The following is a 16,932-nucleotide window of genomic DNA, read 5'->3' on the forward strand; positions in this document are numbered from 1 at the left end:
GATACAGTACTTTGAAACACATTCAACACCAGCTTCCTCTCAGGTAAAGCAACCTTAAACATATTCACCACATAGCAACGAGTGTTGAAGTCTCTAGAAACAATTCCATTTAAACATGGTCCATACTTAATGCAGCCCAAACTGTTCTGAATAATAACTACGACGTCCCATTTTTAGACAGCGACAACATTGTACAAGCTGCTCGGATTTCTCGAGGCTGGAGAGCGACTGGTTTCATACTTGATGACAGACGAGCAGCTCAGTGATGCAGCAATATTGAGCCACAGCTTCTTCACAGTGATAGCAGTCCTCTATAGCCACTCAGATCAAGATAAGAAAGTGATTAAAAGTTGGACACACGGCTCATATTTGTTGAAAGTTTGCCCTCATTCAAAAAGCGAAACAAAGGTTGGAAGCGTTCTATGAAAATTAAAGTGGTTCCTGGGACAATTGGCAAAACTGTTCAAACTTTTGGGATCCATAGGTTGACAAGAAAGTATATTGCTGAAACTTCTTCACCCTGCCTGTATCGAGCAATTGTGAAGGTCAGACTTTAAGAACTGGTGATCCAACTATGCTTGCAGACACCCGCAGGCATGAAGAGTTATAATTGCTCCTATTGCCAAAGATGTATAAAATCTAGCAGCTAGCCATACAGTCTGTATTTACAAACACAATGTGCTTTAATACATAGCTTATTTTAAAGATGATTTAACAAACTCAGTGCAACCAATCGACAGTAGACAATGGAACCACTGGTCTATGGTATAGGCTTTTTTTCCCCCACTTCCCCTCCAGGGAAATTTGACACTTTGTGCTTCCGATTCCATCGGTTCCGTCGCATTTGGCATGACTGATCCCCTGTGTGCCCCCGAAAAGTGCTACAAAGGCTCGCTGAGGAGGACCTTGAATGCCGTTGACTCTACCCAATACCTTTCAGATTACCTAGAACAAAGATTGTGAGCCAGACCTTCTCAACCACCATCAGTAGCCGTCGACATTAACAATGTCGAGTACACGGACAGTATGGACAGAAGACCAAGCCGGATTGTTATTCCGGGTGACTCTATAAAACTATTTAACCGCAGAAATGTTGCAGAAAAGAAGAACAAGTTGTGTTGTCAGTGGCTCAAAGCATCGTCGTCATGCAAACAGACACCAAAAACACAACAGCAGGTTTGTATTTTTACTTGAAAATGTGTCAAAAGGGCCTCGGTTTCTGAAGAAAATCAACAAGTTCGATTCGTCTTGTTCACAAACTAATAGCTGTCGGGAATAGTGTGAAACATTCCAGTAGTGAGCCACTGATGTTCTTCATGCATTAAAACCTACACATCCATCTGATCATGTAAACGGGAAAGAAAGAAGTATTCATCATTCAGTTTACCAAATTATGAAGTTATGTCCAAATGTCACAGTACTTTTATCTATGTGGTTGTATTTCCTGTACAAACAGTGCAGAAAGTCCCCCCTCATCCAATTAAATTCAGGTCTTGGCGAAACAAAGAAGCTCAGGTGCAGGACGCTCCACGGTAAGCAAGTAGTGGACGGTTAATTCTTGCAAATTGCATTTGATTGGGCAAAACCTGTGGAGCGTCCAATTAAAACAAGAACTGGAAAATAGCATTTAATCACCCACTGAGTTGTAGAGATACAAGTGTGTGTCTATTAGAGAGCGTGCGGGCGTCCGCGTGTCGTTTACGTGGGAAGGAGTGATGAACAGCAAGAATAAATAATACGGTTCCAGTTGTGTTAATATTCCACACACAAATGTCAAAAGTTAAACTTTGCACAACTGGAAAACTGCTTATTGTATTAAAAACTCGCGGCTCAAAACCAAACACATTAAGGCTCATGTCAACGTCCAATGAAGCCATACTTGCTTTTAATTTGAGGCCCTTAATCCGCGGGAACGGTTCGAAGAAGCTTCCCAATTACTGTTGAAGTAGAGAAAACCATTACAGTTGTTCAACGCAGCAACCCGATAACTGACTGAAGTGCACGTGGAAATCTTTCTCTATAAATATTAAGGAAGACATTATTTAATGGCAATTAAACTCTGGCATTACCACCTCAAGCAAAAGTCTGCCCAAAACACATAACTTATGTGGAGAAGATGGTTGAAAATAGCTTAGGAGCTGGCTTGCCGATCTGGAATTCAGCACACACACACATTGAACACACACAAGGTCACACTCTCCTTAATCTTTCATTTTTTTTTTTTTCCCCAGGCTTGTCCGGGATCTTGCATTACTAAGAGATTGCGATGCCAGATTATGCGATCAGACCATCTTTGTGATCACGTGACTCACTATAACACTAACCTTAGAGATTAAGTGCGAGGAAACAATGGTCACAGCGTCGTCTTGAAGAAGTCTGTATTCTGACATAGATATTCACTCCCAAGAGATCAGATTGTGCCGATTGATAGCGTAGACTGTCATTCCTGTGTTTCATTCCGATGTCGAGCCAACAAGAGGAAAACGTAACAACAATACCAACAAGTGGAAAAGTAAGTGGTTGTTGTTAAGCAATCGACACCAATACAAACACAGATTTTCACTGTATACTGACTAGAAGGAGGCCTCCAAGAGACCACTTCCTTTTGGACCATATGATTGATAGAAACGATCCTTTAAGTTCTGTCTTTAAAGGCTCCCACAAACAGTGCAAGTTTCAGCCATCTGAGACGAAAGATTGAATCGTGGGAGAATTGCTCCAAAAATCCACCGTCTCGGTTCAAATTGGTGGGGCTTTGTGAACAGTTCTCGTACAGCCGAAGTCGTAAGCCCGCGACCACTATCGGACCGCGTCTGATATTTGGGGACTGCTTCCTCTTTGGAAGATTTTTCTCTCGACATAAGAATACTGCAAGGGCGAAAGTTCAGTCCATGTTTAGCGTCTTTATGTTTCCCGAAGGGATTGGGCACGCGTATAACGTTTTATCTCACGTTGACAGGATTGCGCAATCAGGTCGAGTCGGCTCAGAATTCAGCTCGTAGTTTGCGAAAACGATTTAAATCAATCTCGTACAGTCATGAACGGCCGAAAATTGCGGTTTGTGGGAGCCTTAAGACAGAATCTTCTGTCCATTGTCTGCCTTCACTAACAAAAGTTGGGTGAATGTAACGTGAGGTGAAGATAGAAGATATATATATATATCGTCTATCTATATATGTCGCAATCGCGTGTGAAAAGGAAGCATATTTAGACGTCAACTTTTCCTCACCACACTTCCACTTGCCCAAATGACTTAACGAAAAAAAATAGTAAAAACCTTTTCGATCTGTATAGTAGTGTAAGCACTGCCTCTCCCTCCTTTACCTGTATTTGTTGGTTCATAGGCTTCACAGCTTTAAAGTTGATAAAAGCCGAGGTCAGCCATGTGTCAGGACACTGAATTCACCAGAGTGCAATTTTCACACACGGAGGATGTAGTGGTGACATTTCAACAAGACCCAAAACTCACACTGTAACGGAATCATGCAAAGCTGGAACATCGGGAGCCTCAAAAATTCTTTTTTGCTTGATAACCTTTACTTTATTGGACATTTCTCCCTAAAACGCAGTTTTAACCTATAGAATCATGCTGAACTAAGCACTTAAACGTTTTTCCTCTATCAAGGTAGATCGAACCCCAAATATGAGCGCACGCACGCACACACCTCTTTCCATAAGTGGACATTTCATTCACTTTTGCCCGTTCCCAGACAAGCCCCAAAGCCACATTTTACCTTCAATATAAGCAAATGTGTTTGGTTCAGCATTTTTGTTCTCACGAGGTAGATCAGACCCCAAGTGTGCTCCTGGGCTCTGGGACCCCACAAAGGGACTAAAAGAAGCACACACAGGATATGTGGGGGGGCTCTCACACAGGCAGCACCTGTCAGCTGGTGTTGTGGGACAGCCAAAGACTTGTTTGTCGCCTTCCCTCGCTTTCACTCACTCATGTGTGTCTATATGTGTGCGTACCTCTGTCCACAATCCCTTTTTCACCCCCTACACCCCCTCACCTCACCACCTGCTCTCCCTTCCTTCACTCCATCCCACCTCTCCGTCTCACGTCATACCACCATCTATTACAACTCGGCTTTACCCCCCCCCCCCCCATCCTTTGCCTTTCTTCTTATTACGGCCCCGAGGCGAGCCACTCCATTACAGAGAGAAAGGTGGAGATAAGCTACAGGAGTACACCTGTGCTTGGCATGAATGCCAAATCCAGAGTCGGTGACAGCCAATTCAAGGCCAAATAATGCAATCGGCCGACCTCGGCTCCAGACGACTCAGGCTGACAGCTTTATCTCCCACTTCCAATTTCAAAGCACGTTACAAACCTCATTATCAAATGAGAAAAAGGAATCGGTGCAAAGAAAGAAAATTTTTTTTTTTTTTTAAAAAGGAGGGAAAATATTGACAGTGCCACAAGGCCCCTTGCTAGGGATTAGGTCTGCAAGGCGTGTTTACGGATGAAACAGGCGAGAGTACAGACAAGACATGTTTACATTTCATCATCAGTGTATGACTGAGCGTTTCCTGAAAAGAAAAAAGAAAAAAAAAAACACATATATATATATATATATATATACCGTCAACCACATATAATCCCAACATCAATGAATATTGATAACAGGTGGAAAATATTTCAAAATCTGTTCCATATAAGCATGCTTAACAGCTTCAACCCTGAATCAGCAAATGTTTGGTAATCTTTGTTTTCTCCTGAACTAAATGGAATTTAACGCTGAAATATATCAAAAAATAGTTGCGCCACTCGTGTTCTTTTTGTATGATTTCTCAAATTCCTCATTCGGTGCATCTGACTGATGCATTTATCTGACTCGACACCCTGCCAATATTCCTTTGCTTTAAAGCTCTTGGTTGTTTGTTTCATTAGACCACAACTCGACAGTTTTACAATGAGGTTGTAAAAGATCTTAAACTGGGAGAATTAAGCACTGAAAGCATTGAAAACGTCCCTGGGCAGATAAATACGAGACTTTTCCAGGATGAAATCCGTCTCACTGATGCGCAAGCTCTTTACTCATTAGTATCAGAACGAGCTGACTGGGAAAACGATAGTTAGATAATCAGCACTCTGATCGCAGGTCAAGCCCACTTTAGCTAATGGGAAATAACAGTGGGAGTGGGTTCTTTCCATCCTGAGCGCAATCATCAATGAGGTCTGTGTGTGTGGCCACTGTATTTATAGATACACCAAACAGGTTCAGCGTGGCTTTGTCAACCTCAGATTTGTTGGGTGCACGCATACAGGAGATAATTACATGTTTGTGAACATGTGCTTATGAGTGCCCGGTCCACAGAGCATGTTCATTCATGTAACCTCACACCGTTACACGCTTTCTTTAATATACATACGACCTTTGTACAAGAAGTGTTAATTAAACAGCTGCTCAGTGATGATGGCATCTCATAATGTGGTGAATGAGTATTTTTCCATCACGCAAAAACACATTCAAATGGAGTAATATTCCCCCACAATTAACAACGGAAATGTTCATGTAAAAAAAGAAATACATGGAAATGTGGTCCTATTTTTAGGTGTTTAGAGAAATTAAATTCTTCCAATTTTTATTTGTAGACTTCAACAGAGAAGTTATGTAAAATTTCCTTTAAAGCTGCTTTAATTGTGTAATAACTTATGCAATTATTGGAAAAATGCTATTACGATGGAAAACACCTTTTTGTGTTTTTCCATTAGAAAACAACATGTTAATTAGCTGAAATGAATAACCAAAAACATTCAACTAAGGTTGCATTCACGAAGTGTCACAGACAATTTAAATGTGCTTTATTACATTTTTTAGCTTTTGAAGCCATTTTTAGAGCTTTTTCCTCTTTTTCATAGATTTTCCCACTTTAGACATTTGATGCATCAGCTATTTTAGCCACTTTAGCTGTTTAAATGTTAATAGTCGCTGTGCATCTCCTAAAGGTGAGAGCCGTTTTAGCTGTTGCATTTTTCCCCCTTTTTAACCCTGAACAGGACAAACGGTATAGAAGATGAATGGATGGATCGTTTTTTGTTTAGTTTTTTCGTTTCCTAAAAAAGAACGTATTTAATAGTTAATCAGTATGCTTTGACCATTTATCCTGGAGATTAGATGAAATCAGTGTGGCGAACATATGAAATAAAAAAGCAAAATGTTAATTTAGAAATCATTTTCTGAAATCTCCAGGGAGCCGCTATAGAGGAGACGCAGGTTGCAGACCTCTGCATTATGGGCTATATTACATTCAAGAAACCAAATGTTATTACTGGCTGGTATTATGTTTTCTTTGAAAAAAAACAAAAAAACTTAAAAGAATTATTAAAAGAAAAATGAAAGGCATATAAAGGAGGGGAAAAACATGCGCAACTGCTTAAAAGAGACAAAATGATGACAAGAGGTGAAACTGCTTAAATCCAGTCGAATAAAAGCAGAAAATGTAATGAAAAGTTTTTCATTCTAATTTGTCAATAAAACTCGATAAAGTTTATGTGTATATCAAAAAGTGCACACGAAACTTTTTATTTGATTTGGTGGAAAGTGACGCAGACCCCTGATACAATCAGACAGACGTCACTCTGCTGAATTGAACTTCTCTTGCGCAAGGGATGCATTTCAGCATCGTTGGCACTTGTGAACGCTGTGCGAATTTTCCCAAGTGCTTAAAACCAAAGTGAATACGTTTTTGGAAGAAAAGCCGCAATCAACCGCGAGCGCACGGCGGAGTGTACTGAACCGGGACATCTACGGTGCTTTAACAAGATGTTCGCGACCAGGAAAGTCATTTGCTCTGCGGAACTTGATTAATTCAGTCGCCTCAACGTCTGTGCTCTTTTAAAGGGAATAAAGCACAGAGGAGATCCTGTGTGTTTATGCGTGTGTGTTTTTCTGTAGACCTGCGCTTTTGTCTGGAACTGCATGAATCTCTTGTTAATAGCTCCGCTGTGGGCCTCTAAGGCTGAAATACCACGGTGTAAATCGTTGACGTTAAATCCATTACATGCTGCGGGCTGACCCGGAAAAACTAAATCATGGCTACACTCGCTCTCCCCGCTAATTGGAATAAGACCGGAGACGCATTTATTTACAGAATATAAAATAGTAGCCTCCAGCTTTGGAGCTCGCATCAAGGTCTCATCTCTCCAATTCATTACGCTAATCAATGACGGGCAAATCCTCCTGGTTTACGTTACTGGGCGCTGGGTATGTAATGGCCGTAACTACGAGGCAATAGGATAAACAAATCAAGTGAATGGGTCATCAGAGGAGGCAATTAAACAGGACGGAAGGTTGTGAGAACAGAAATAAAAAATCTCACATCAGAAGACGAGATTGGATGAGCTGTAATAAGAGGTGCAGTGGAGGCCCAATAAGATATAATGTACTTGTGACAAAGGAAAACCCACTATTGGAAATCAGCACGTTTTTAACCATTTTAGACAAAACTGAAGCGTTAAGACTGTAAAGTGAAGGATACGTGGATTACTGATCGCACCTGTTATACACAGATTGATCTAAGAAGTAATTTTTTTAAAGTATGAAACCGTAGTAACTCTTGTATTTGTTTTTTGTTTTTATGAAAGTTAATATTTTGATCAAACATTGTTCTTGAACATTTTGGTCCAAAAATGAAGAAAAGAAAACGCAGGGAAAAGACCTCCCCCTGACCCCCGTGTTTCCTCCGACACCTTGAAATCGCCACGATCCAAACCGATAACACATCAGATCAAACAAACTTTGCAAAATCTTCTGACTTTCTAATTTACTTTGTTTGCAACAAAAACACGCATGATTAATGTTTCATCACCAAAGAAGAAAGGCCTCATTGACAAATCCCAACCAAGAGTGCGGATCAGTTCTTATAACGTTCTTATAAATCCTGCGATAAAAGCCAACGAAGCTCACGACACACACTCCCTGTGTTTGTTACAGTCGGTCTGTTGGTCATCGTAAAACTGGATGTTTCACTTCAGTTTTGACAGATTTCAAAAATACCACTGCCCAGTTACTTTTAAACTGTTTCCAAACAAACGCCACATTAATCAGTTTTAAATGAGTGGTTTTCAGCTTGAATCAGCATTATCTGAACAAAGGAAATGCTACCTGGCATTCCGATCTGCTTAAGTCCAACTTCAGCTATCCGGTCGTTTGCAACCTTTTCCAAGTCTTTTTGAAAGCTTTGCAATGAAAAACCACGGTAGCATAGCGTTACCATGAAATGTTGCTGTGAAGAACATGGAAGTATTAAAAACAAATATTCTTCACAGCTCTCATTTTCTACCAGCAATGAAAAAAAAGTTAGTTATTTTTAGGAATCACAACCGTTCTAAATGACCCAAACTTCTCCTTCAGTGTCCAACTTTTCTGCCTCCTCAAATCCAACAATACAGGCATTTTAAGCGACATCCACAAAACTGACAATCACAAAGGGCACGACTGATCCCCAACCAGGACGTGGCGAAGTGACGTCATGACTCACCGAGGCCGGGCGGGTTCTCAGGACATGGCGGCAGCGGCTTAGGAAAAGGTGTCTGAGTGTTGTCGGGCTCCACGCTCGGCACCAGCTGCCTGCCCGTGGCCAGCAGGCTGGCTAAAGTGGCGTTGGGCCTGGAGAGGTTGTAATAGTAGTAATGATGTCCGACGCCTGCTCCGCTCAGATTATTCCTGGATCCGTTGCGGCCGTTGTTGAAGCGGCTGAAGAGGTCGAATCGCTGCGAGTAGACGTCGAAGTACAGGATCATCATGATGAGGAAGTGGAGCACGCAGAGCAGCAGGACGCCTTTACAGATGCGCTCCAGAGTCCTGCCCAACATCAGCCGGGTCATGGCAGAGGGAGGCGACCGTCCTGCGACGGCCGGCCACGACAACGGTGGCGTGGCGCGGCTACGGGCATGCACTCTTTCCAGCAGGGTCGAGGGTGATGGCGGCTACTGGAAGTTTTCCTAAAAGGACGTGTCTTCTGTAAATACCCAACTGTCGGACTTCTCTGAGGGTCATCGGTCGGTAAAGGAGGTTACACCGTCAACCGGAACGGTTGTTCCAGCCGTTTGTGTGGATATGTTCCTGGTGTGTTTCCAGATTACCAGCATGACAAAACAGCTACATGCTTTAATGACCCTCTGATAGGAGAACCCGATTCAGATGACAAACATCGAGTTAATGTGACCAAGTAGAAGTTCAGTTCAATCTAAAATGTAAGGCCGGCGTGTTACTGATATGGACACAAGGTTTAATGTCCAGTATGTGGTTTTAGCTGTGATTGCTGCTTTGTGATGATCCAGTACTGAAAAACAGTCCAATCAGTCCGAGTGCCTAAAACCTAGAAGTTGATGGTCCCAATCCGAACATTCATCAGTGCAGAAAAGAGGCTCGGGCGACATTTCCATTGGTAGGACCTCTTATATATCCCTCTTCTCAGCAGCAGGCACCTGGAAAATCAAACACAAAGATCAAATACAAGTTAGGAAAAAATGACCATTATTTCTTATATCTTCTTCTTGAATGCTCCCAAAAATGACCTTTAGTAGTGCTCCCCGAAAGACTGCAAGGAAACATTATCCTGAAATTAAAGATTGTTCCGATAGACATGCGAACCAAGTCAGTGAAGCTCCAAACATTTCCCTGGCTTGTGCTGAGAAAGGAGCTCACCTGTCGAGGGGATCCTCCTAATCACGCCTGCGTGACATCACAAGTGACATCACATCCTGCACCACCTAATCTAAACAAAAACTAAAAAGCTTTAAAAATATATATATTATTCACTTCTAATGCAACTGAGTAGTGTTGTGACATAAATAAATTCAATGCCTGACTCACCTATATTTAAAACAAACAACTACTAAAAAAAGTTGTAACCATCAAAATCAAAAGGCTTCAGTCTTCATATATCAAAGAGTCTTGCAAGATTCCTTCCAATAAAGAACTCCACTCACAATGAAAAGGGGTTTTATTAAATCTAATTTATTTCTCAAAAGCTCATGTTTGGACGGCCTGCATGCGATTAATTATTGCTCAGTGTTGCATTATTCGCAGTAGAGAATTGATTCAAACGTCATTGATCTTCGGCTGGCACTTTCAGCATTCGGTGACCTTGTTCTTATTCCAAAGTGCCCGGTTGAATGGCTTCGAAATAAACGTCCAAGTTCAGCTCCACACAAAACCAGAAAGAAGCCCGCAAGAGAATTTGACGAAAAACAGTATCACCAATAAAAGGATCTCCCGACAAACAGGGAGCCCCCCGACTGGGCAAATTCAGCCAAATTGACATGCCAAGTCAATTTTCCAGTCAAGTGGCTTAAAAAGCATTTATGAAGGAATGAGATGGCAAGTGGGAATACACAACGCAGTGAAGACGCGAGCAAAGGAGAGAAACGGAGGGTACTTAGAGGGATCCCACGGGCATAGCTCGCTCTACGTTTATGGACTTTCCAATCAATGTGAGGAAAAGAAGAAGATGAGGTTGAAGTCGACGAAAAAAGAAAAGCCCAAATGAGATCAGACTTTGTGATGAAAAAGCACAAGAATCAGAAGCCTTGTGGGAATAAATACCTAATACATGTACGCACACTGTCTTCTTGAGTTGGGATTTTCACTAGCATTGAAAGAACTTCCCTAAAGTAGGCAAATAGTCTCTTATTTAATCAGATTTTCTTGTTTTCTTCCCATTGGGGTGAGCATAATTCCCTCAGCAAAAAAAGAAAATAAATAAAAAATCCTAAAACTAATTAATGAGTTTAGCCTTTGTGAGACTGTGGTGAAGTCTACAATCCAGAAAAGACAGATTACAAATGAACCGAAGGGTGCACATCATTCGCAAGAATCTATTCTTTTAAATTAGCTTTTTTTTTCTTTTTCTTAGTGATTACTTGTTTTTCTTAAATCACATTTATTTCCCCTCAAATGGAGACTTACATGTAGGCATTACATCTGAACTGATCTCACTACAAACTGTAAAAACCAAAACAGTTAAATCAACAAAGAGACTGCAGTCACTCAAAAATGTGAAAAATATTGACTGACAGAAAAGAACTTTTTGATTGTGATGTAGCCTCATTCAAGTTTAAGCAAAACATTCTTGAAATTACCCCCCCCCCCCAAAAAAGAAAAGTTACACTGCTTAATCTTGATTGTGGAAAAATTCCCACTAATTATGACCTTGAATCTGAAATCAATGAAGACTGTAAGTATAATTACCCCGTCATCAGAGCTTTGTCTCTAGTGTCACTCCGCTAATAATTATAGTTATTTCAAGTGATTTTGCTTCACAAGTCTCGATTAAAGTTTTCTGTTATATTTTATTAAAGTCTTCATTTGTTCAGTCAGTGGTAGTCATTCAACAAAATGTGTTTTGTGTAATGGATTTCAATAAACATTCAGTGGCGTTCCAACACTGAATGTAACGTTAATTAATCAAACCACTCAGTTCGATTTAATAACTGAAATCTATTCATCATAATCAGACCTGATCCAACAACGTAATCCACAAAATATTTGGATCAAACATCTTCAAGGAATGTAACTTTAAGTTACACCAAACCTTCACATAGATTCATCAGGATTGGCAAAGATGCCAAAGGGGTTATAACATTTCCAACAATTCAGTGACTCTGAAAGTCGCTGTGTCAACGAACAAAATGCTCCGAAATTTTTGGGGTTTTCACCTGAAAATGTCGCGTAAACGGGTCAAATTATTCTAAACTGGATTTATAGTCCCTGCGCACAGGCGACTCAGAGGCCATGTGTTGACGCAAACCTCTTCTTCACCGCGCACCTCCAAGTATTTATTAATATGCCTCAAAAGAACACAGAGCACAAGGGGAAGTACGCAGACCAGGAGGGCTGTGATTGGTCGCTCCACTCCGTCATGTGTTCATGTTAAGAAACGCCGCATGTGAGCCAGATGACGGTTTAGTCAATGTTCACTTTATTGGAAAAGGGGCAGGGAAAAAACTTCTGGTTTTCACGCCGTCCACAACGCTCTGATAATACGGACAACGACACCGCGCAGGAGGACAGCTTGCAGCTCGCAACTACAGTCTGGTTTGCGCCGAAAGAAAGAATTCCCAACCATCTTTGTGTCAAATTATTCAAGACGACCACAAATGCACAAAATCAAACATTGCCAACAAGCTTGATGCAGTTTCTCGATGTATCCTTCTGCACCCCCTAGTGTTATGCCGGTGAACTACAGTCATTTCCAGGCTATAGGTTGCTACTTTTTTCACAGGCGTTGAACCCTGCAACTAAACGAGGACGCGGTGAATCACGTAACTCCGACCTGCTGAGCACGTCTGTTGCATATCGTGAGTTTTCACACAGTTAAGAGATAAAAGATGGTCGCAAAGCACAAATGTTGGACGTCTTTTCAACAAGCTGACAAATCCATCCTCAGTATTGGTGAACTTCCAAGTCAGGCTTGATATGAGGTCACGTGTGCATCACAAAGCATTATGGGAATGATCCCCCGTGATTCAGGTGATATTGTTAAAGCAGGCAAACAGAACAATCTGATCTCTCAATCAGAGTTAAGTCAAAGAGAAAAGGTGAGGTTATGATTGAAGTATTGTGCCACACATCTTTCATTCAGCCTCTCAATTTCAATTTCTGCTGTAACACAATTAGAGCTTAAATAAACAGAACAGACCAACTTTAACAACGTGAATGCGCTCGAATGATTTGATTGCATCATTACTAAGTCACCAGTCAATGAGACGAATCTATATTTCCTCCAGCTCTACACAGATCGACACTTACTATGAAGCTCATTATTCAATATTTCTTAATCACTCTAAAAACCTTAGTGAAATTCACTTGGGGAAATAAATGACTTTTGGCTCACCATTAAGCCAAAGATATTTGATTTGCAGTGATGAATTGTCATTAAATAGCAGACATTTTGGCACGATATGAACTTCAATTAATATTTCTGATTAAGTTTTGTGAAAATTGATTGTTTCAGATCTTAACCTCTGTTGGATGACATTTGTTTGTGTTTGTGTCCCTGCAGTCTAAAAACCAGGGACAACTTTCTGTTGTTTTAATAGCAAATAGATAAATAAATAAAGTGGAGCGTCAAAGTTAAAGTTCAATTTGCCATGTTTGATTTGCAAAGCAATAACAATTATACTTCAGATAAAACTATCCTAAAATCAGGGATGAGTTAAGAATGAAGATATTATAGGTGTCTCGCTTCGCAGACCAGCAATTTAATGAAATCTGAATCCGTGAACACGAAAAAAAAGAAGCTGGAAGCAACAATAAAGCTTCAGCGACGGGTACATTTTTGTTAAAAGTCTCGACTGTAGAAGAACTTAAATGTACTGAAGTTGCAAATTACCAGTCATGTTGCATGAGACATCCTTGAAATAACAGCAACTGAATTAAAATGACTGTGCTGTAGTTGGTGCCATTGGAATAAATACTGAATTGAATGGAATGTATATTCCAGCAGCAAGGATCCCAAACAGCATAATGAGCATAACTCGTCTGACAGCAAAGACGCTTGCAGTGTATTTTGCACCAAAAGAGTTTGTTATATTGGTAAATTTTACATGTCATTACCTGACCCACACCTATAAATCCAATGTGGAAACGAGCATCTCAAGAACTGGCTAATCAATTAATTACTAACCGATTGATTTTGGAATTCTGTTTCTTGACCCTAATTGGAGTATTAGTCTGTAAGTAGTGCGACTAAAATGAATAGTGTGAACTCTCTGGTGATGCGCTGCCACTACTGGTCTGTGTGTGTGTGGACAGGAAAAAACCTGCTTTTGGATTGAACTGTCACCATCAGGCATCTGTGCTTGACTTTGTGCTCCTTCATCTTATCTCGAAGCAAAATGTTAAAAAATTCAAACATATGTCGGGTGAATGAGCTGATGTCTGGTGCCTGTGCAGAGAGCTGGCTCCCTCAGTCTGGGTCTGTCTTTTGTCTGTGGGCAGCAAAGTCGAGACTGCCAAGACTCTGTGTGTGTGTGTGTGTGTGTGTGTGTGTGTGTGTGTGTGTGTGTGTGTGTGTGTGTGTGTGTGTGTGTGTGTGTGTGTGTGTGTGTGTGTGTGTGTGTGTGTGTGTGTGTGTGTGTGTGTGTGTGTGTGTGTGTGTGTGTGTGTGTGTGTGTGTGTGTGTGTGTGCTGCCTAATGAGATGGATTTCTGCTGACCAAAGGACCCAGACACTGCATGTCAGTCACACCATAATGCTTTCGCGGGTCACGATTTATTTCCCAGTCGTGCTGCTCTTCAGTGACTTAACAGGCGGGCACGTAATGCATTGGAGGGGGGGGGGGGGGGGGGGGGGGGCGCTCCTCTCAGACATGCAATCGGACGGGCAGACTAAAGAGCTTCGAGCTCCATTTTCTACTTGATCTCCACAGCTCGGGAGCGTCAGGTTTTCCAGCAGGTGTTGAACTCAACTGCCGAAAAAAAAAAAAAACAGCTCACAGCGGGACAAACGGGGAGGAATAAATGTGGAAATCGAGAGCCTGTTTTCCTCTAAACGACTAAAAGATCAATGTGGACAGGGGGAAGCATCAGTGATTTTTCACTCGAGTACAAAACAAAGCCGGTGGAGGCCGAAATCCGTCTGCACCTCAGCCTCTTTATTTGCAAGCTCAACCGCCCCTCTTCAACACAAAGTACAAGCTAAAGTTTTTCTGTCTTGAAAAGGTTAACAAGCCGGAAAAAAAAAAGAAGAAGAAATCCCTCTCAGTTAGTTTCTCTGTTACACTTGGCTCTCTGTCAGAGCTGGTGTGAAAGGTTGGCACAGTGAACAATAAGAAAAATACAGATATAAAATGGATTCTTCCCACAAACACTGAAAGCTTTTGAAGGCTTGACTTATTAGTTCCGAGTGCAAGCAGTGCCTAACAAAACCCATATTAACCAATAATTGATGGTTAGACTGGTTGTTTACTTTATTTTCAGCTGTCTGAGAGCAAACTTATATACTTGCAAGATCATTGGGTCCATGATTTGTTATGCTCTGAAAAGCGTTCATGGTCATCAAATGTTCAGATTCGTCTTCCTGACTTGGGAGCAGAGAAGAAACTCAATGCTAAAAGTTTTTGTAGGTTAAAAAAAAAAAAAAAAAGGTCTTCAGACATGAAAAGAGCTTCAGATTGAGTATAAACAATGTTGAAAGCTCGTTTTGTTTTCGACCTAAAAAAAAAAAAAGAAAAACTTTCAGAGAGCAAATCAAACTGATACATGTCAGTTTCTCTGGCCCAGTATTATACAGACACATAAAGTAAAAGTAAAGCTTCATCTGAATGCAGTTATCGTCTTTCAACCAAACCAACTGAAGCCAAGAGAGAAAGTAATGTGAAACATGGGGGAGGTAGCATCATGCTTCCGACATGCTGCCTCTGGTACCGGGATCGTCCATTGTCTCAAATGAATGACGAAATCTAAAACCACCAACACACGTCAGAGAAAAACACATTTTGTTAAGAGTCAATAAAGCGGCTCAGAGGTGAAGCTGTCAGGTCTTTGAGTTAGACAACAACAACAAGCAGCGCGGGGGGAATCGATGGACTGTTTTAAAGTGGAAAGAAATGAGGCCAGAGCTGAATCCAACTGCAAACTTTTGGACTTCAACAAGAAGTCCTGCAAGTCCTTTAAAGAGACTGGACAGATCACAGTGGAGGAGAATGGGACGTTAGCAGCAGAGCAGTGAAGGAAGATACTAGATAAACAGGAGAGATGGGAAGAGTCATGTGTGGATTTCAGTTTGTTTTAGTGGTCAACACTTCAAGGGTGCCGTCGATTATGTGGGAAATTCCACGTAGCACTTGGCTTGAGCTTTTTTTTCGCTGCTCTCTCTCTGGGAACAGGGATTTCACGCCTGGCGGAGCAGAGAGTTCGTGTTTTAACATCTGGCGGTAAAGTGATGAGGCAACACCGAAACCCAGAGTGAATCCACGACGTCTTTAAAACTTGCATATCTCAGCGAGATGGAGATGAAGACCGTGCAAGTGAAGGAAAAGGAGAGTGAGAGACGGCCACCACGACAGAGCCAAACAGAGCCTTTATATAACCAGTTTATTCAAGGATCTCTGTAACTCCCTTTTTAACAACGGCAATAAATTCTATAACAGGCTGCCATCATGTCACGTCTGCCCTAGAATCCAGAGAGAAATGCCGTGAGAGTGTGTGTGGCGGAAGAGAAGAGGCCATTTTCATCTCTCTTACGTTTCAAGGGCGCTTGTAACTGAGCAGACCAGAGACTGGACAGTCAGGAGGATGACGGGGTTCCTAAGAGGAGGTACCCCATCATCATCATCACCATCATCATCTCACTGTGACAAATAATTGATCACATTTGCAAAAGTGTTTCCAAAACATCTCGGAATAATTTGCAAGGTAAATTCTAAGCCACAAAGTTCAATTTGCTTTTAATTCAGTTTCGCAATTAAAAGTCTGACTAACCAGCACACTGTACTCCTTCTGAGTGGTTATTCTGATGGCCGCCACAGGCTGAGGCCTGTATTTGCCGACGTTTTTTCATCGGGTAGCCGTCCTCTCCACGCAAAGTCGAAATTCTACTCATTACAAACGCTGGAACGTTGACGTAGAAAAAAAAACAACCAGCGTGGACGACGTCTAAAAGGACATAATCAATGGAAGGTGAGGAAAAATACCTGACCACAACACGTTTAACAGAAAAGCAATAGTTAGCATCCACAACAGCACATCCAGAGCAGAGTCAGGCTTGTAAGGGAAATCTGCAAACGTTACATTAATTGTCTAATAGGGAGGGATAATAACTCTCTGCACCACCTTGAGGTACAAAGTGGTATTACAAAAAGAGATTCGCGGGGACAAGATGCAAGCATATTTCTCGATGTGTTTGATTAAAAAAAACAAATAAAAACAAACATCACAACACTTGAAGGTCAGGTTCTTTCTATAATTTTTCATTACGT

General features: G+C 41.4%; 1 protein-coding gene across 1 annotated transcript in view; it reads right to left on the bottom strand.

Annotated features, from left to right (window-relative positions):
* Window positions 1–16,932, bottom strand: part of b4galt2 (UDP-Gal:betaGlcNAc beta 1,4- galactosyltransferase, polypeptide 2) — a 191,115-nt gene that overhangs the window by 160,377 nt on the left and 13,806 nt on the right. The window contains exon 2 of the mRNA XM_080481320.1: window positions 8,488–9,436. Coding sequence (XP_080337446.1) covers window positions 8,488–8,833 — 346 coding nt within the window. The 5' untranslated portion in view covers window positions 8,834–9,436. The remainder of the gene's footprint in view (window positions 1–8,487; window positions 9,437–16,932) is intronic.

This window comes from Lipophrys pholis, assembly GCF_963383615.2.
Source record: "Lipophrys pholis genome assembly, chromosome: 1".
Taxonomy (NCBI): domain Eukaryota; kingdom Metazoa; phylum Chordata; class Actinopteri; order Blenniiformes; family Blenniidae; genus Lipophrys; species Lipophrys pholis.